The sequence below is a fragment of the Silene latifolia genome, chromosome 8 (genome assembly GCF_048544455.1).
Source record: "Silene latifolia isolate original U9 population chromosome 8, ASM4854445v1, whole genome shotgun sequence".
Lineage (NCBI taxonomy): Eukaryota > Viridiplantae > Streptophyta > Magnoliopsida > Caryophyllales > Caryophyllaceae > Silene > Silene latifolia.
In genome coordinates, this window is record NC_133533.1 from 5,899,535 (window position 1) to 5,919,144 (window position 19,610).

The 19,610-nt window shown below is 39.0% G+C and overlaps 2 protein-coding genes across 2 annotated transcripts; one reads left to right on the forward strand and one right to left on the reverse strand.

Annotated features, from left to right (window-relative positions):
* Window positions 1–1,897: 1,897 nt before the first annotated feature.
* LOC141596154 (large ribosomal subunit protein bL34c) lies at window positions 1,898–4,840 on the forward strand. The gene is made up of 2 exons (XM_074416240.1): window positions 1,898–2,161; window positions 4,433–4,840. The coding sequence occupies exons 1-2, from the start codon at window positions 1,978–1,980 to the stop codon at window positions 4,687–4,689; spliced, it is 441 nt and encodes a 146-aa protein (XP_074272341.1). The 5' UTR covers window positions 1,898–1,977; the 3' UTR covers window positions 4,690–4,840.
* Window positions 4,841–5,624: 784 nt separating this feature from the next.
* On the reverse strand, window positions 5,625–15,345 carry LOC141596155 (general transcription and DNA repair factor IIH helicase/translocase subunit XPB1-like). Its single transcript, XM_074416241.1, has 20 exons — window positions 15,157–15,345; window positions 15,009–15,052; window positions 14,761–14,833; window positions 13,975–14,137; window positions 13,626–13,848; window positions 13,491–13,547; window positions 13,060–13,203; window positions 11,687–11,767; window positions 11,461–11,548; window positions 10,647–10,984; window positions 10,241–10,316; window positions 9,961–10,154; window positions 9,415–9,578; window positions 9,241–9,313; window positions 8,113–8,226; window positions 7,904–7,984; window positions 7,722–7,781; window positions 6,877–6,960; window positions 6,138–6,283; window positions 5,625–5,891 (listed from the first exon to the last, which is right to left on the reverse strand). The coding sequence occupies exons 1-20, from the start codon at window positions 15,167–15,169 to the stop codon at window positions 5,801–5,803; spliced, it is 2,307 nt and encodes a 768-aa protein (XP_074272342.1). The 5' UTR covers window positions 15,170–15,345; the 3' UTR covers window positions 5,625–5,800.
* Window positions 15,346–19,610: the final 4,265 nt, after the last annotated feature.

Consider the following 19,610-nt stretch of genomic DNA (forward strand, 5'->3'; position numbering starts at 1 on the left):
AAGGTGTTAAAATGGACTCAAACAAGCTTATTTGCCTATTTGGTAAAAGTTTTGAGCTAAGGCTAACAAAAGTGGCCTGATCCATATGACCCGGCCTGATAAGCTTGAACTAAGACCACGTAACAGGGTCGCTTCATGAATTATGTATTCGATTTTCAGACTTAAATAAAAAATATCCGATTTTCGTCTGAGAATTGTTTATCGCGTACCTGCACACTCAAATGTTCTCTTTTGCTTCTCGAAATTTGTGTGGCTGCTTTATCTGACCCGATAAACCATTCGTATGATTTACGGACATTTTTGTTCCAGGAGCCTGAAATCCCGAAAACTGTGTATTATACACTTAAATTTAAGCCGTTTGGGAGGTCGTACCGGGTCATCTTTTTTTCCTACTAGTTTTTCTACCACGTGTCTGGGGTAGCTTCATGAGTTACCGTATTCGATTTTCAGCGTTAAATAAGAAGTATTCATTTATTTTTAAGAAGTGCCCGATTTTCGTCCGAGACTTGGTTATCGCATACCGACAAACTCAAATGTCCTCTGTTTCTTCTCAAAAATTGTGTGACTGCTTTATCTGACATGAGGAATCGTCTGTATTATTTACAGATATTTTTGTTCCGGGACCCTGAAATCCCGAAAACCGTGTATTATACACTTAAATTTGAGCTGTTTGGGAGGTCGTACCCGGTCATGTTTCTTTTCCTCCCAATTTTTCTACCAAGTGTTAGGGGTCGTTTCATGAATTACCGTATTCGATTTCAGCCATAAATAACAAGTATTCATTTATTTCTAAGGAGTAACCGATTTTCGTTCGAACAAATTTACCATGTACCGGCACCCTCAAATTTCCTCTGTTGCTTCTCAAAATTTGTGTGCATGTTTTATCTGACCCGAGGAATTGTCCGTATGATTTAGAGAAATTTTTGTTCCAAGACTCTGAAATCCCGAAAATCGTGTATTATACACTTAAATTGTAGTTGTTTGGGAGCTCGTACCTGGTCATGTTTCTTTCCTCCGAGTTTTACCACCACGTGTCTAAGGTCGCTTTATGAGTTATTGTATTCGATTTTAACTCTAAATAACAAGTTATCATCAATTTTTAAGGAGTGCCCGATTTTCGTCCGAGACTAGTTCATCGCATACCATACTCAAATGTCCTCTGTTTCTTCTCAAAATTTGTGTGACTGATTTATCTGACAGGATGAACCGTCTGTATTATTTACGGACATTTTTCTTCCGAGACCCTTAAATCCCGAAAACCGTGTATTATACACTTAAATTTAAGCCATTTGGAAGGTCGTACAGGGTCGTGTTTCTTTTCCTCCCAGTTTTTCTACTAAGTTTTAGGGGTCGTTTCATGAGTTACCGTATTCGATTTCAGCCCTTTCGTTCGAACTAATTTATCACGTACCGGCACCCTCAAATTTCCTCCTTTGATTCTCAAAATTTGTGTGCTTGCTTTATCTGACCCGAGGAACTGGCCGTATGATTTAGAGAATTTTTTTTTCCAGGACCCCAAAAACTGTGTATTAATACCCGAACTAACCCCATTATTCAAAGTGACCCAATAAACAAAAAATGAACCAAAAATGAATTATTTAAGGCAAAATCCTGACTTAAAATGCCCCACAAGAACGCTACCTGAAATGACTCAAACAACTCGAACAAAAAATAATCCACCCAAAAATAATCCGATAATTATTAACCCCCAAAAAAAAAACCGACTCATACCCGACCCAAGTAACCATACCAGGTATGCTTTGAGCCTCACCTTGGTCATATCATATGGCCCATATCTAATTTAGACCCAAACTCTTCTTTAAAATGGGCTTAAGAACCCGACCCAAACCACCAAAACTAACCCGATAAGATGAACAAAACTCCACTCAATTTTACACAATTTTTCTGTCTCCTTTTTTTATAATCCTTTTAGAGATAAGCAAGAGAGATAGAGAGCAAAGATTGAAGATTTCGGAAATGGCAACAATGGCGATGACACCATGGTTAACAACTACTAGACCCACAACAGTAGCTTCACTTACTCTTATTACTGGTTCTAAATTACCCACCAAATTTACTGTCTCTTTTAACAAAGTTAATTCTGGGTTACTTCATTCTTCTTTTATTTCTCCTTCCAATTCAGTTACCTCCTCTTTTTCAGGTATTTTTTATTTGTTTGCATTGTTTGCGTATATCCGACTCCCCTTACCCCGCAATTTGCAGGAGCCCTTGAGACACTGGAGTAATGTTGTTATTTGTGTACTCCCCCGTTTTAATTATTTGTTTACTTTTTTTAATCTTTGTGAGCAGTATTTTTTTACTTAAGGTAAATACTAAATGATTGGGATGTAGTGATTATGTATTTATGAGATGTTATTTGTTTTCACTGGTGGAATTGATGTTTTAGTTTAGCTGCATTGTACTTGTCTCAATAGAGAATTGGGTTGATTGCGGAATACAATTGGATGGATACTATGTCTAGCCACGAAGCGAGGGTTCGAAGATTGGGAGGTTAAAATGTAGATTGAAATTTTGGGATTTGTAAGACAATAGAGAATGGGTAAAAATTAGAACTTTTAACATTCTCCAACGTCTCAATCATTTGTTTACCTTTGATTACAATACCCCTTAAAAGTAAATAAGTGATTGGGACGGAGGGAATATAAATTTAGGATTCACTGTTTTTAGAGTTTTAGAGGGTAGGGCTGGTCTTCTCATCGCTTCGTTGATGGGGATTGATGTGAAAGTTGTGGTGGTGGAAAGAGGAAGGGAGGGAGGAGGGCTGGTCTTCTCATCGCTTCGTTGATGGGGATTGATGTGAAAGTTGTGGTAGTGGAAAGAGGAAGGGAGGGAGGAGGGCTGGTGTTAAGAAGTTATATGTCCTTCTCTACGTGTAGTCCCATAATGGGGTAATCTTTATCCATTTAGTACCCGAACAATGTCGTCTCCATGACTCCATATAGTGCAATAGTTTTTTCGCCTTGGTCTTAACAAAGTCCTATTGAACTGTAATGAATTATGAATGTAATATGAGGCGATGTTGTTGTTGTGTGGAGGGCTGTAGGCTATGAGTTTCATAGGGCAATCACGAGTTAAAGAGAGCAATTAGATATTTTTGGCGATATTCTTGTATTATCTTTCTTTGTTGTATTGGCTTGTACCGGGAGGAGTTTCATGTCATTAAGTCATTTACGTTTTGTGAACTCGAATTAGCTTCTAGATAATCAGAGCAATGTTCCGTATGTAGTAGGTTGCAATGTTTGTATTTTGTGTCAGTGGTGTCAGTGCGCAAGCTCTGTTGATGAGCAAAGGTAGTAGAGGATTGAGGTTGGCTATTTCCGTAGTACGAAATTTTTGCTTGTGTCCAGTCTAAATAGTATTTTTGTACTGAAATGTAGAGCACTATCAACTCGGTGCTCGGTTAATCACTGTTCAGCAATCTAAAATTACCACACCAGATTATCTTTTCAACCACTTATTGAATCCGGAGTACATCAGAGTTTAAATAGAAAAGAGTCGAGCTACCTGTAGGCTTGACCTCTATCTATCCTTTTGCCGGAGTCCGATTGGTAGATCACAATATCATGCTAGATGTTTAAAAAGATTCAATTTTTACACGAAAGATGATTGATTTCTTCTGTACTTTTTCTCATGAGTGTATCTGTCATTGTTGGGTTCTGCATGCCCCTCAAAGCCACTGTTCTGAGACTTCAGTGTCTGAAAGTCAAGTTTTAGTTTCCCTGTATGAAATATCGGACCTCGATGAGCTTAAGCTTAGAGAGTGTTGTTGGCTTGTTGCTGCTAATCCTGCTGCACATTGAACTGAGGTTCTGCTGGTATTAAAATTATATAAATTGCTTCAAAACATTCTATTAAGTTAGATTCTTTCCGGTTCGATGCATAGCTACATGTGCAAGTGGGAGCAACTAGGGTAGTTTTTGATTTTGATGGGTTTGAACTGTCATGAGTCATAACGGGTTTCAACCGTCATGAGCATCCAGTACCCCTCAACGACCTCACATACTTAGCTGACACATGTACGACTGTATCTCTGCATGATCTGGCATAACACATTCAATTAATCTCTTCTATGACGGTGAGACAAACAATAAGTCAATAACTAATCCCTCTATTTCAATCAGGAGTAGCTGTTTACCTTTGATTTTTTTCTGTGGGGTAGATCTGAAACAAAGGTAAACAAAGGACCGAGACAGAGAAGCACCTCATAATACGGATGCCATATGATAATCTGATCATGAGATCGGCTCATATGAGAATATGTGATGAAACATATCAGCTTTCTATTTGTGCAACTAGAAAAACTAGATTCAGTACTCTGCTGGCTTGTGGCTTCTGTGTATTGCCTCATGAAGATGATGCTTACTTATGCCAACTCCATCTTGTTGATTGATCTGTATTGAATCGATTTCAGGGTTATCATTGGGATTGGACTTGGCCACTAATGTTGGAGTTGGCAGTGGACGGTGCAACCGGTTAGTGGTGAGAGCTGGCAAGCCAGCTCTTTGCCTAACCAAAAGGAGTCGCTCCCGCAAGTCTTTGGCACGAACCCACGGTTTCAGGCTACGAATGAGGAGCACCGGTGGAAGAGCTCTGTTGAAGCGTAGGCGTTGTAAAGGCCGCAAAGTTCTCTGCACCAAGACAAATCCAAGCAGTGGGAAAGGATCTTAATAATACCGTTTTGAGACTCCCTCCCTAATGGGTATATAGTTATTGTAAGAATGTACAATTGTAGTACCTGTTCTGGATGTCAATCCGAAACATGAAAACATCGAGCTTTTGATTACTATTGTTGAGTAATTCGATTTTCTACTTTTGATGATCCTCTTGTTCTCTCATACATCATACCAAGTAGGGGTGTACATTGGTCCGGGACCGGACCGGACCGGACCAAACTCTCTGGACCGAAGACCAAAGAAGGGTTAAGAGGTGGACGGAGGATCGGACCATATTAATATTGGTCCGGTCCGATTTAGACCATAAAAACGCGTGGACCGGACCAAATGGACCAAAGTGGACCAAATATTATTGTCATTGACATGTTTTAGCATATAAAACTAGAACTCGAGAAGTTCGTAATGATCAAAATAAATAACACTATTTTCTTACTAGATTTAACTACATAATTACACATCTTATAATACATGTAAACAAAGTAGAAAATAAAATCAATAATATTACAATTTTAAAACATATTTTCTTTCATAATTTCGGTCCATGGTCCGGTCCGCGGTCTATTCGGTTTGGTCCAGGACCGGACCGAAGACCAAAGTCAAGTAAATAGGTGGACCGTGGACCGGACCAAACAAAATTCGGTCCGGTTTGGTCCAGATCAAATGGTCCGGTCCGGTTTGGTCTTTGATCCGGACCACTGAGTGAACAGCCCTAATACCAAGCAACGTTCATTTTCGACCATTTTTTGGCACGTGAAATTGCGCAATTTCACCTCTCTAAATCTCCCGTCATTTAGAGAGGGCGCATCAAGATGTATTAAATTTCATATTGGTAGTCCGACCAGTTACACTTTTTACGCGCTACATTTACAAATTGTAACTGGACATGCCAAAACATCGTCCGTGTTGTGAAATTCTGAGCAAAATTTATGCTGTAGTTTCAATTTTCAAGTACATTGTAGGATGTTATAGTTTCAATTTTCAAGTACATTGTAGAATGTTATTATTATCCTCAGAGTACACGAAAATTTTTACATTCGGTTCATCTGATTGTACTTTACGATATACTAATTCCAAAAAAAGCATTACAAAGTAGTAGATCTACGGCTCTACGCGAAACGCTTCTTGAACAAGTGATGTCGCTTGGAGGGGTCTTTGGGTTTACTTTTCGACCCGGCTCCAAGTCTCCTTTGTCCGGCTCTGCAAGAGAGATTTAAGTAAAACATTAGGAAAAGCCAACCAAATTAGCCTCTTATGAGAACATTTATTGAAGCGACATTCAATTAACAAGAGTTGCATCGATATATTCATGGGTAAATAGGTAAAACTGAACGATCTCACAAAAAGTATTATATGAGACCGTTTTATTCGAGAACTCAAGATTCCATATTAAGACACTTTATATTCACATGCACAGTTTTTTAGGATGCGAGTTGGTGGTCTTACTTGTTGTATTCCATGTAAACCATCCCACTTGCACCAGACATGGCACTCATTGATCCCATGGACCGACGAGCTTTCATAAGGGCCACTTCATCAATATCTTCATCCAGTTGCTCGATACCAGTCATATCGTCCCCAGCACTTAAAACCTGTTTTCAGAAACCAATAATCATATTCTTCACATCACAGTACACGTATTATCCTCTGATTGCTGTGAGAACTTTAAATTAACCACAGATACTAGTTGCATTATTCAGGATATTAAGTCTATTGAGTCTCGTTTTCACTGTTGTTCTCTTAGTTTTTGTCCTAGGGGAGTGAATAGGATAGCTCATAATCTTGCTCAGGAAGCTCTTTTGTAAACTATGCTATTTAAAAAAAAAAAAAAAAAAAAAATGGAATTTCTAAGATGGCGGCCTATGAATTCCAAAACAAGTGTGTAGCACAAATACGACAACTTTTTACACATGTTAGGTAGCTTGGATGGTAAAGTCGTGACTCATGAGGGGAGATACTCAAGACCTGGGTTCAAATCTTATTAGTAGCGAAACTACCTCGTAGGTCCTTCACATCAGGAAAAAAAACAGATGCTTTGTCCCTTCAAAACCAAATGCCCGGGTTCCACCATTGCAAGAAGAGCAGTTGGGTTTAAAGGGAAGGAACACGACTTTCTTGTCAAGGGAATATCATGATCGAAACAACGTCAATTGATAATAAAGCATCTGGTGGAAGTCTAGCAAACCTTTTTAAGGAGATCCAGTTGTTCATCGAGTGAGTGATACTTGAGCTCAGGTCCGGAATCAGGCGGTGGTAAACTTGTTATAACCTGGTCCATTGTGCATCACAACCAATAACCAATTCAAATTAGGAAAGCAGCACAAGGCACAACACAATGGGAAAAGTTGGGCAATCTCAAAAATAGAACAGATATATCAATTTCAATACGAACACAAGTCACAAGTGTTCGTTACTACTTCCAACAGAATCAAATAATCACTATTCTTTTTTTTTCTTGACGGAAAGAAGTCACTATTCTTTAGGTCTAGACTCTGATGGAATAAAGCAAAACATTTTATGCTTCTTTTAAGTGAAGTAGCAGCTATCAATGCAGTTTTTATTGTCGGCATTTAAAACGGGTAAGATGCGTACGTCGAACACCCTTACTCCACTCCAGGAGCCCTTGAAGCAGTGAGTCAGTGTTGCCATAATACAAGTACGGAGTATAAGATATCACTAGGCAATAGCCATGCTCAGCCTTTACATAGAATCAGGAGTACATTCTACCAACCTACTCCTGAACCTGCTGCTGATCCACAATCCAATCTCCACTTCAAAAAAAAAAAAATATACCAAAATTCCTGAAACTTAACTTTGTCTGATAACTAAAGAGTATCACGATTTCAAGATAAAGCCTTGGTGTACTACAAGGCACTAGAGTCCAGAGGCGCTAAATAAATGAGCGCTTTTGTACCAAACCAGTGACAGGTGCTGATGCACCACTGTTCACTTTTTATACGATACACCCTTTACCAGGAAATGTTCCCAATCAGCAAAGAAGGGTCACAAAGAAGGAAAACAGAACAGTACCTTAAAGCTGTAACCTTGGTCTATCAAAAACTGCTGCCTTTTAGTAGAGTAATACATTTCCTACATTTCAAAAGAAACAACGATAAGATATAAATTGACATTTCGTGCCAGGGAACAAAGGGGGTATTACAAAAATGTGAAGTGTTTCAGAGTTCTTTAATTGCCCAAAATGCAGGATTTACCTGTGTATCTGTAGATACAAGAGAATAGAAGAAAGCATTATATTCTTCTTTACCTCCAGCCATTCTATCTTCAAGCCGGCCCTATCAATAAAAGAAAACAACAATGTTATATGAATTACAATATCTAGCACAAGGAACATTTCATTTTAATACTGGTGGATGGAAAGGAGACTAAATTAGGAAAAGAATAGTCACTGTTAAGCACATACCTTTGCTCTCAGAATACGACCAAGTCGCTGAGCTTCTTGACGCCTAGAACCAGCATGGGACGAGATTTGAATTATGACATTTGCTTCAGGTATATCTATAGAGTTGTCACCAACCTGTGTAATGCCCACAAACAAATGTCATGACAAAAAAATTGTACTATCCAGTAGATTAAGACATCAGCAGCACTACTAGTGCATTTGATGTGAAAAAAGAAAAAAAGAAAAAAAATCAATAACCCCTTCACAAACTGTCCAACGGACTTGGGAGCATGTTTGAATAAGTATACTATCTCTATACACTTGGTATCACTATGTTTGCTTTCGGGACAATGTTTTAGGTGAAGAAAAATATGTGACGAGAAAAGGGTCCGGTGTCCAGACTCCAGACTCATGGTTGAGTGTTTTTGTGTGTGACTCTATTTCTTAACCAAAATGGGAATGTACTGAATTGATTACAATGTCTAAGAAAAAGAAAAATGTAGGAATCCAAACGGGTAAAGGGAGATTTATTTTGAAGAAATTTGTATTAAAAGGTGGTCAAATTGGTCAGAGTCCTCTTCAGAAGCCTTTCGTTGGGTTTTAGTAACTGTTACCGAACTACTCAGAATCTAGTTTTCTAATAAAAGCTTCCTGGAAATTTTCAGGAGGGAGTTGAGAGATAGGTTAACAGAAGAGAGTTCCATGTAACAGAAACCGTTATCAGATCCTTCAAATTCTTAATGACGTGACATTTTTCTCAGATTCTACTGCCCCTAAATCACGCATTCTAAGTTCAAAGAAAATTTCTAGGGTGTATACAACATCTTTTACTGCAGTCTCATTATTAGTCTCACTACTCTATTTATAAGTCTTCACACATTAAATCGCTCCTCTTCAGACGAGCCTGGTGGTTGTTCGGTTTCCGCTTATTGGGGCTTGGTCGTTGGGCCTAAAATATAGTTGTTCAAACTTCAACATAACAGAAAAAAGAAGTGCAGCAGAGGCGCATTTTTCAGCTACCACAACGTCCACAAGTGAGCATACGCTTAGTTTCTATCATCAGGCAGTTTCATAACATCCAGAGGCCAGAAAAAAACTTTATTCAAGAAAACTGAAATAAATTAAAAAATAAGATCGTATAAGCCATACTTTTGAGAGAAACACCGTGTTCACGTTCTTCGAATTTTTGAAAGTCTCCAAAATTTTTGTCCTCTCAACATGGCTGTTCCACATATAGCAAAGAAAATGTAAGGAAGACTGAGCATGTGCACAGTAAATCACACAACTTATATAATAAATGTCTCCAAAGGGGACATGTAGTACCTGGTTGCACCATAAATCATGGGCTTCCTAAGTTTCATTGCATATTCCACAAGAGCAAACAGATTGTCAGCAAAAACAATTATCTTGTCACCGCGCTCCTCCTCGTGGAATTTAATCAGGAATTCACAAGCTCGAAACTTGTTAGGGTTCATCACATATAATGCCTGCAAAATTTAATATGCTAAGTACAAAAATAGCAGCATCAAAGTAAAATAACATCGGGAATTGAATGTTCAGCAATCAACAAAATTCACTTGCCTAAACAATAATAAGAAAAGGAAAGAAAAGAGGGACTAGAATAATAAATACTTGCATCATTAAGATTACATGAGAACGCCACAAGCAGAAAGAATGGGCCTAGTCTTAGTTAACCAAACAATTGAGGGAAGACCAGGGAAAACAGACAATTTAAAAAATAATCCGTAACAGATATAAAAAGACAGATAAAATCAAGAACTCGTACATACCAATCTGCGGAAGTCAAATTTCCATGTAAGACAAATTGAAGTGCAAAAAATGACAGTTATATGCTTGTGAGGAAGATACCTGTTTTTTCTTGGAATTTTCTTTCTTCAAATATTCAGCGAAGAACTCTTTTGTCATTGGACACCAGACTTCAGCACACTGAACATTTGCAATAAAGCCACCCTTTACCAAATCCAACCAATTGGCTTCATATAATTTTGGACCAATCAGAAAGTTCAGATCAGTGATCCTCTCATCCTCTCTCACAAGTGTAGCTGTGGATCATAAACATGTATCACTTTCTCAGCTAGGTATAACAAACTTAAAATACAGTCTCCATGTATCCAACTAGCATGAATACCAGTTAGCCCGAGTTTGCAATGTGATTTTGTAATGCTGATGACTTTCCGAAACATGTGGGCAGGTACAACATGCACCTGTATAAAGTAAATCAGGGGGAGCAAAGCAGAAAAAAAATAAGATATCTCTCATCTTCACGATTATTAACACCCAAAATATATTTTTTTTGTTTACTTTATGTGCTGTCCAAGACGATACTTACTATTTTGCATTAATATATTACTTCTTTGTTCGAAATATAATCCTTTCAAAGATATAGTAGATGACAAATTTAAATATGTAAATATTATAAATATAATTTTATGTACTTTTTCCAAAATATTTACACTCACTATTTGAAATTGTCGCCTCAAGAAGTTAAATGGGATAAACATTTTTATATGAAGTAAGCAACAATCAAGAAATACCTCATCCATGAGAAGTAATCCCCATTCTCTATTTCTTATCTCTTCAATGATCTTCTCAGACTCTTCAGAACGTTTACCGCCAAAAGCAACCATGTTGTACGTTGTTACCACGACTCCAGCATTCCCGCGAAATCTCTCTTTGCTATCAGAAGTGAAACGGCATATCTGCTCTTCTTTTATGGTAGACCAAAGTTTGAACTGGAACGCCCACTGATCTACTGACACAGCATTTGTGGCCAAACAAAGGCAACTCTTCTTTATACGAGATGCAGCAGATACACCAACAAGAGACTTTCCGGCACCACAAGGCAACACAATGATACCCGATCTTGCTCTACCTGTCCATATGACACAACTGTTTCATCACAACCCTTGTGGATACCATTTTTTTGGCTGAAATGAACTTAAGGTTGCAAAAGGGGGCCAAAAAAAATGCTAAAAAGGTGCTAATTTTAATTAAAACTAAAAGGTAAGAAGTTACAGGAGTTACAAATACACGGTACAAGTAGAAATTAAAAAACTTTCCTAAAAATTATGCATCTTTAGGAGGACCTCATCATCAATTTCTTTAGTACAAGCATAAGAATCACAAGAGCTTTACCATCTCAAAACATTTCACAAATAATCTTTTCATGGTATAATAAAAAAAATGCTAAAAAGGTGGTAATTTTTGATAAAAATTAAAAGGTAAGAAACAGGAATTAGATATACAAGGTACAAGTAGCAATTAACAAATTTCCTAAAATTATGCATCTTTAAGAGGACATCATCATCAATTTCTACATTACAGGCATAAGAATCACTAGAGCTTTACCATTTCCAAACATTTTACTAAGACTCTTTTCCTGGTACGGTCGTGGTTGCGCATGAGGCTTCAACTCCATATCAAGATCGGGATTGACCTGAAATATCAAAACAGCATCATTTAGTTGTCCCAAAATAAGTTAGAATCTCTGAACCAGCATAACATGCCAATGTTTTCCGTGAATGCTTATTAACTTTTCAGCAGAAACATTTTGCATATGTCATAAATGACTCACTGTATCATTTCTGAAATCATATTCCTCCAACATAGGATAATTTAAAGCATTTGGTAAACACCGTTGTTTTACATTCTCAACCTGCAAAAATGCAAAATACAGAGATAAGATAACCCCGAGAACCAAAGATATCAAGATAGCTACATATTAATGCTTGTGCAATTAACAAATAGGAGCATGTATAACAAACACAGTATCGCTAGTCATAGGAGTTTTGCTAACTTGGCTTGATATTAAGCACGAACAAATTTGCAACCCGTAGGGGGCGTAAGCGTATCTAGTGATCCGGATTATCACGTGCACAAGGGAATAAACTTTACTGGAGGCAACATACGAGAGGCTAAAGACAGCCAAGTAATCTTGCATACGTTGGCCTATGAGAGCTCCTCTAAAGGGGAAGGGGATATCACATACATGTATTCTCTAATCAAGTTAAAGAAAAATAGCCTCTGCCTCTTTCTTCAGCATCACAAGACTCATCAGTTATAACAACAGTGTCTTGCACATTTACACTTTATCCATTTTAAAATATTTCCACCATCGATACAAAACAAACTGGAACAGTTATAGCAATCATCTGCAGAATAACACCAGGCTCATACATTGGCTTTAACTCTTTAAGGCACTACACAGATTTATCAATACCATTTCACCGTGAAATGAAAAGAGCAAATAAATCAGGTTCAAGCATAAATTTTCATATCAGAATGCCTCATGCAATTTAAAAAAATTATCCTTTCAAAGTTCTAGCATTATCCAATAATAAAAGTTCTTGTTCAACAGTTCACAGTCCAAGATGAAAAACTTCAAAGCATACTTGCTGTACATCGCATACATATCAACATATGTCTACTCATCTTGCTGTCTTATTTATATTTGTCATTCTCCCTGGTCCCCCCAATATAGTGGCAATATGTATTCAACCCACATATTAATCTTCCACATGTATCAACTAACACCTAGAAAAATTAAAATGGAACCTTCTGGACCAAGACCAATTTGACTTGATTTTTAATGGCAACATCATATTTCTTTTGTTTTAAAAAACTAGAAGAGTTACGATGCACAAGACATGAAAATAAACTAAATAAACACAAAGTGAAAGTAATGGTGTACAATGAAATGATGATAAACCTCCTTCCTCTACACAAAAGGTATAGAATTAGGGCTCGCTTAGGATGGGGATAACTATTACTAGAGTAATACAGGGTTAAGAGAGAAAACACCGAACGAGATTGGTGGTATCGGAGGGTTGCAATAGGAAGTGGGGGGCTAGTAACAATTCCTACCATCCCAAGTACTCTAAAGTGAGACAATATTTCAAGCACTAGCTTTACCACAACACATGAATCAAACAAGGACAACAAACAAACCTGGGCGGGATCAATTTCAAATGCATGAGTTTCTTTCTCCTCGGCTATGGCAGCCAATTCAGCTTCACTAAGCAAATCACCATGGCCACTCGTCATCTCACCCAACCCTTTGCTAATGACAAATCCATCTGCTCCATGAGCAGTCTGCAAATGAAAAACCGTTGAAGAGGGCAACTGAGTGAAGCAGAACATTAATAAAGAAAGACAGTGTTTGCCACAAGTTCATCTCTTGAAAATAGATTTCAATGGAAAACATTGGATTGGAGTAAGTTATTATAATACATAATGCGCGCACTTCAGCCAGAACAGTCAGGATAACCATCACCAACGTTAACCATAAGATTCATAAAAATTAATTAAATCAAGAATCTAAATGAATTTTGACCTAAATCCTACTAACTACATGAAGTCATGAAGCATGAATTTCATACCTCCTGGGCAATCCTGGCCTTGCCGATTACATCATCTCTAAGTAGCTTTTGTAAGACCTACATAAACCGTAAAAGCAATATAAGAAATCATTAAAGAAATCATTTAATAAATAGTGAATTTGTTGAAAGTATCACCTCTGGGAAAGGAGATTCAATGTAATACCGGTTCTTCTTAAGCACAAGCTTCACTTTACCATAATTTGCAGTTGACGCATAAATAAACTCGATCATTTCTTTCGGGAGTTTTGTCTTGGATAACTTATTTAAGACGCTTATGATCGTTTCTGTGTCGAGCCCAACAGACACAGCAGCATATAGCGAGTGCGGGGTCAGGTTATACTCGTGCATTGACTCCGGCCTTACAACAATCAAAATCAGTAACAGGTCAGATCACACAGTTGCCTATCTCAAGGAATATCATTCAAAACCATAAATAATTACTGTAAATATTATGCTAATAATCGCCGAATGAACAGATGGGTACCTGCAAACAGGTTCTGCAATTGCTATGAGAAAGTCATAAGCTTGCTTGTATAAAGGAGAGAAAGTCTCGAGAAATATCCGACCATCCGCGCAAGCCCACAAAGGACGATTTGCGTGATCCTCCTTAAGTTCCAACTTGGTGAAATCTCTCTTTTTAGTTTCACCTTCATGGAAATTTAATCAAAGATCACAACTTTCAGTCAAAATCAGAACACGGCCCCTAATGGACACAAAACTCAGTAAAATCACTACCCAACACCAAAGGTAATATTAATTTCAACTTGCTCAAATCTTCCACATAACAACGTAATATTGGCGCGGCCAAGAAACTTGGGGAGTGGGATCGCAATGGAAAATCCAAATACCTTACCACCCATAAAAACTAGTAGGGTTATATATAACAAAATCCATCAAAATTTATACATGTTCAAATCTTACGCGGTAAAACTGCTAAAACCTGTGGTGGGGATTGAGATTTAAGACCCCATCACCCAAAACCCCCTACCTCGCAACAACATTACCCCGGTAACCCAATTCATCAAGGGCTCCAGCAAATGACGGACGGAGTAAGCAAGATTCACATGTACACAGCCTACCCCACCCCATTATCAGCATAAAGAGGCGGTTTCCAAATGACCCAAAACGCCCTCAAACCCAAATCATACAATCACTCCACAATCAAATCAAACCCTACAATACCCTCCTAAACTAAACAAGCAGTAGGGAAATTAAATTGAAACCCATATCATTAATCCTAAAATCATTCCAAAATAATCAAAACACACACCTTCACGATTACTATCATCGAAATCTTCGGGCCGATAATAAGCTTCATCTTCATTCACATTATGATGATCATCCTAATCCACCAAAAAAAAAACCCCCATTTTCAATCTCAGCAAAATTCCTTCAGTCCCATTCATTTATTTACCTCCGATTAAAATACCCGTCACAAAGATATAAAAGGTAAACAAATGAACAAGACGGAAACTAAACTTACAATCAAAAACATAAAATTAAGTGTAAAGATGATACCTTTGATGATTTAAACTTCTTGTTAGGTCGATTACTTTTATCACCTGGGAAAAAACACACAAAATTGGATGAAATAATTAATTGTCAATTAAAATCAGGAAATTAATTGTAATTGTTTAAAATGATTGTGTTTAACTAATATAATTACCATGGATTCCCATATTTGTTAATCAAAATTAGGAAATGAAAGGGAGGTTAATGGAGGGTGCAAGAAGAACAACAAAAGTGTAGAACTGTAGATGAACAAATTGTAGTTAGAGACGGTGCACAGGTTTCCTAATAACGGGGTTTGAATCTTCGAGACTTTGTGTAATTGTGTCACGGTGTTTTTTGAGTTGGACATTTTGTTGAAATACCCAATTATTTTATTTGAAAAATTTTAAGAGGCCGTAACTCACATTTACGAGTTCAAAAAGTGATAATTTCTTTTTTTTCTTTAAATTGATTATCTTTCCGAAAATTACGATTTGAAAAAAAAAATCTCGTATTTGGGTCCCATGGCTAGAAGTTTTTATATATCGGTTTTTTTCACCCAACAAACTTTAATTGACCATGTCTCTTGGTCATGAATTCCAAAGTCGTCAATTCCAAAATCGTCAGTTTTTTTCACCCCCAGAGTAAAACTGAAAGTCAAACCCGCTTTCCTCAATCCCCACCGATACATGTTGGTTAGTCGCGACCTTGAGGAGGGCGTCCTCGTCGTTCTGATGGACGTCCTCCTACTTGAAATCGAGGACACGGGGTCAAATGCTTGGTTTTTGCTACATGTGTCATCGGCTACCTTGTAGAGGTAATTGGACTCGGTGGTTAGGCCGTCGTTTTGGTGGATGAAGTTGAAGGCGAAGTCCATTAGACCGCCTTCACAACTTGTGTCGTATTCTGTGTCGCAGCCGACGAATTCTTGCTCGGAGAGTGAGATTAATGCGGAAGAGGTGGCGAAGGTAGATTGTTTCCAGGTTGCAAACGGCCGCAAAGGTAAAATTCCTGCTTGTAGGAAGGAGAACAAGAGGTTTCTCTCCTAAATCAACTAACGTCATTGACTAGCCGGGTTTAGGCTGTACATGGTGCATTGGCCGTGATAGTGAGTTAGGGTGAGGACCGCATGCTAACTCGGGGTGTGCAGCTGGTAATTTTATAAGGCCAATGGTTGATTCCTCGTTTATGTTTTCTTGTGTTGGATGGGGGATTTGTTGGGTGAAAACTTCCACCACAAGATATTAAAGTCGCTAAATGTTACATGTACAATATTGATGATGTACATGTAACTTTAGGTGTTAAATGAATGAAACATTTATTTGTTTTTACAAGTACGTAAAACATATATATGAATGTGATTAATTCTCTCATGGATAACATGGGAATTTATTTTATTATTATAAAATCTAACGTATTTTTCATGGCTATATAAAGGATGTAATTCCTTTGGAAAAAATATCTCACAACAAATATCAAACAAGGTGTAGTTTGGTAAATAGCAAGTCGAGGTTTGAAGGTGAGAGGCAGTATGACGGGGTGATAATACAATAATTTATGAGATTACTCTAGGCGTGATATTAGTGACATTTGCCAGTATTACTGGAGGTCTAGAGGGTTGTTATCTTATATTATTGTGGGTGTAATACTACGGATTTTATAGGCTGGTACTCGACCGAGTATGACCTACTCGGTCGAGTAGAGTGTGTCGTGTAGCCTGTTTGGCTATTGCCAAGGAACACTCGGCCGAGTATGCTGAATACTCGACCGAGTAGAGGGTACTCGGCCGAGTATACTCTATACTCGACTGAGTATCCGGTCTGACGGGTAATATTTCAGCGGTTTGATTTGAGAATGATTAGGGCGTTATATATTTCATTAATCAGTTTCTAATTACGTTTTACAAAACCTAAAACATCATACGACGCTCTAATAACCTCTGAATATCTCCTCTGTGTGTGGGCAATCATAAGCAATCGTATTCATTCCTTTAATTCTTCGTCGGTAAGTCCTTATTCTCATGTTTAATGGTTGATGTTTCTAGGGTTTGTCTTTAATTATGAATTGGGGGAAATGAGGTTTTGCAATTAGTGATTGTGTTATGTGATTGTTGTTTAGGCGGAGACTTCGTAGAGGATCCGTTCTAGTTTGCTTACTCTCATTCCTTGCTGTTGTGCTAAGGTAGGGTTTCCCTACTCAGTTTACTATTAATTGATTTAAGATTGTGATTGTATTGTGTATGATTGTTGTCTGCTGATCATCGGAGTGTTGGTGTGGTGGTGGTTGTTGTGATGTTGTGATGGTTGTGGTGGAGTCACTTGCGGGAGTGGCTTCACGCCCTAGTTCGCCCTCCGTGGAACCCGTCACGATAGGGGATGTGCACATTAAGGGACATGGTTGTCGCTCATTGATGAGCAGGATTTTGGTAGGGATTGGCTGCGGTCCCCCACTGGCGGCGTGGGCAACCTGTTGCGATGGGTAGTTTGGCAGGGCTACACACCTCGGTCTGTAGTCGGTTACTGTGTGAGATCGGGAGACCGGGGATGGAGGATGATCAACTGGTTACTTGATGCACTTGTTTTACTTTAATTATGTAGTAACTGACCCCGTGTTGTGTTTTGTAAAATCTGTGGTGATCCATTCGGGGATGGTGAGCAGATTGTGACAGGTGATGCGCTTATTGAGCTTGGGGCAGTCATGGGAGAGTCACCACGCTCGATTAGTTGTCACCATCACGAGTCTTAGTAGTTGTTTGGTAGTTGTTAGCATTTGGATAATTCTTTTATTGGTTTTTGGAGACAATGTAACTTTTATAATTACCGTACCTTAATAAATGTGTTTGGACTGTTGCTTTTGATATGTACTAACCTCGGGCAACCGAGATGGTAACAGCCTTTCATGTTGGGGTAGTCCTGGTAAGGTACCTTGGTATGAGGGGGTGTTACAAAGTGGTATCAGAGCTGACGATTCCGGCACCTAAAACTAATGAACCCAATGAACTTAGGGAGTATAAATAAAATGAACCCGGGGAGAGTTGTTTGGAGCTACCACAAGGACTTAGGAAACGTCCCGAAGTCGCACTATGGCCCTCACAATCTCAAGCCGGTCACCGGAGGGAATTTATTGTGTGTTTATTCGATGCATGTGTGTGGTATGTAGAAATTGAGTGGTTGGAACATGTGGTAGAAGGTGTAAAGTGTGGAAATATGTGTAAGACATGGTGAAATTGGTTGAAACGGATTTGACATGAAAATTATTGGCATGTTACGTGTTTACTATGTGGCTTTAAAATTTGTGACGTAATATGCTTAACTTTGGGTAGAAAGGCATGATAGGATCTATCCTTGTACTGTTTTTAGCTCGTTTTTGCATGACTCAGCCGAGCAGGGCAGGTACTCGATCGAGTAGGGGGTACTCGGCCGAGTAACCAAGCACTCCACCGAGTGTTGTTTGGCAGTGAGTAGCAGTAGCTACTGAAAGTGTTTACTCGACCGAGTATTTAGGTATACTCGATCGAGTAGGACATACTCGACCGAGTATGGTTTATACTCGACCGAGTATGTTTCTTGTGATTTTGACGTTGGATACTGGAGTGGATTACTCGACCGAGTATCAGTGATGCTCGACCGAGTAGTCCTTACTCGACCGAGTATTGCTGTATACTCGGCCGAGTGCTTCTTTGGCGGAGGGTCGTTTACATTTTGAGCTGTAGGCTTTTGTGCTTACATTTCTTTACTTCTTATCAGCTCAAAATGCCGTCAAAGAGGACCGCCGCGCAAATTCAAGCATCCGAGATGACTATCGATGAGATAGCTCGCATGATCGAGCAACAGGAGGCTCTTCTTGAGGCTCTTAAGAACGTGGGTAAGGGTGCGGAGAAACCTATGGATGCTACCCAACTTAGCATCATCATCGCTCTCTTTAACCCACCTACTTATGAGGGCGTCGGGGAACCCAAGTTGCTCGAGAACTGGCATCGTGAGATGGAAAGTCTCATGGAGATTGTTAAGTGTCCACCAGAGATGATAGTTGAGCAGGTAGTGTACTACCTGAGGGGCGAGGCCGTTGTATGGTGGCAGAACGTCAAGGAGGACGTCGGAGCTTACTACCAGGCTGAAGGTCTTGGGGCTATACCATGGTCGGGTTTGAAGAGTGCTATGAGGGAGCAGTTTGTGCCGGAGCATATCCGTCACAAGTTGAGATCTGAGTTCGATTCCTTCACTATGACCGATGATATGGCAGTCACCGAGTACTATCACCGGTTTCTTGAGTTGTCTCGCTATGCAGAGGACATGCAGCTAGGGCAGAGGGGTTTGGCTCTTCGCTTTGAGAGGGGTTTGTCAGCTAAGATCATGAACCGTTTACCAGTTGGAGTCATCACTGATCTCAAGGATGTGTATCTGAGGGCCGGTCAAGATGAGAGGATGGTAGACCTCTCAAAGGAAGCTACCGAGAGAACTGCTGCTGAGAAGAGAAAAACTGATAGTGTGAACAACAATCAGTCGGGTAACAAGAAGGGCAACTTCAATCAGGTCAAGGCTTTTTCCGGGGGAGCTGGTTTCTATGGAGGATCTCGAGGATGGGGTAGAGGTGGTGGTCGGAGTGTGAGTGACAACTCCAACCTGTCAT

Coding starts and splice junctions, on each gene's coding strand:
- LOC141596154 (XM_074416240.1), top strand. CDS start 1,978: ATGGCAACAATGGCGATGACACCATGGTTAACAACTACTAGACCCACA. Junction 2,162..4,432: donor AGTTACCTCCTCTTTTTCAG/GTATTTTTTATT, acceptor AATCGATTTCAG/GGTTATCATTGGGATTGGAC.
- LOC141596155 (XM_074416241.1), bottom strand. Junction 11,549..11,686: donor ATGATTTCAGAAATGATACA/GTGAGTCATTTA, acceptor TTGATATTTCAG/GTCAATCCCGATCTTGATAT. Junction 10,985..11,460: donor TAGTAAAATGTTTGGAAATG/GTAAAGCTCTAG, acceptor TCATATGGACAG/GTAGAGCAAGATCGGGTATC.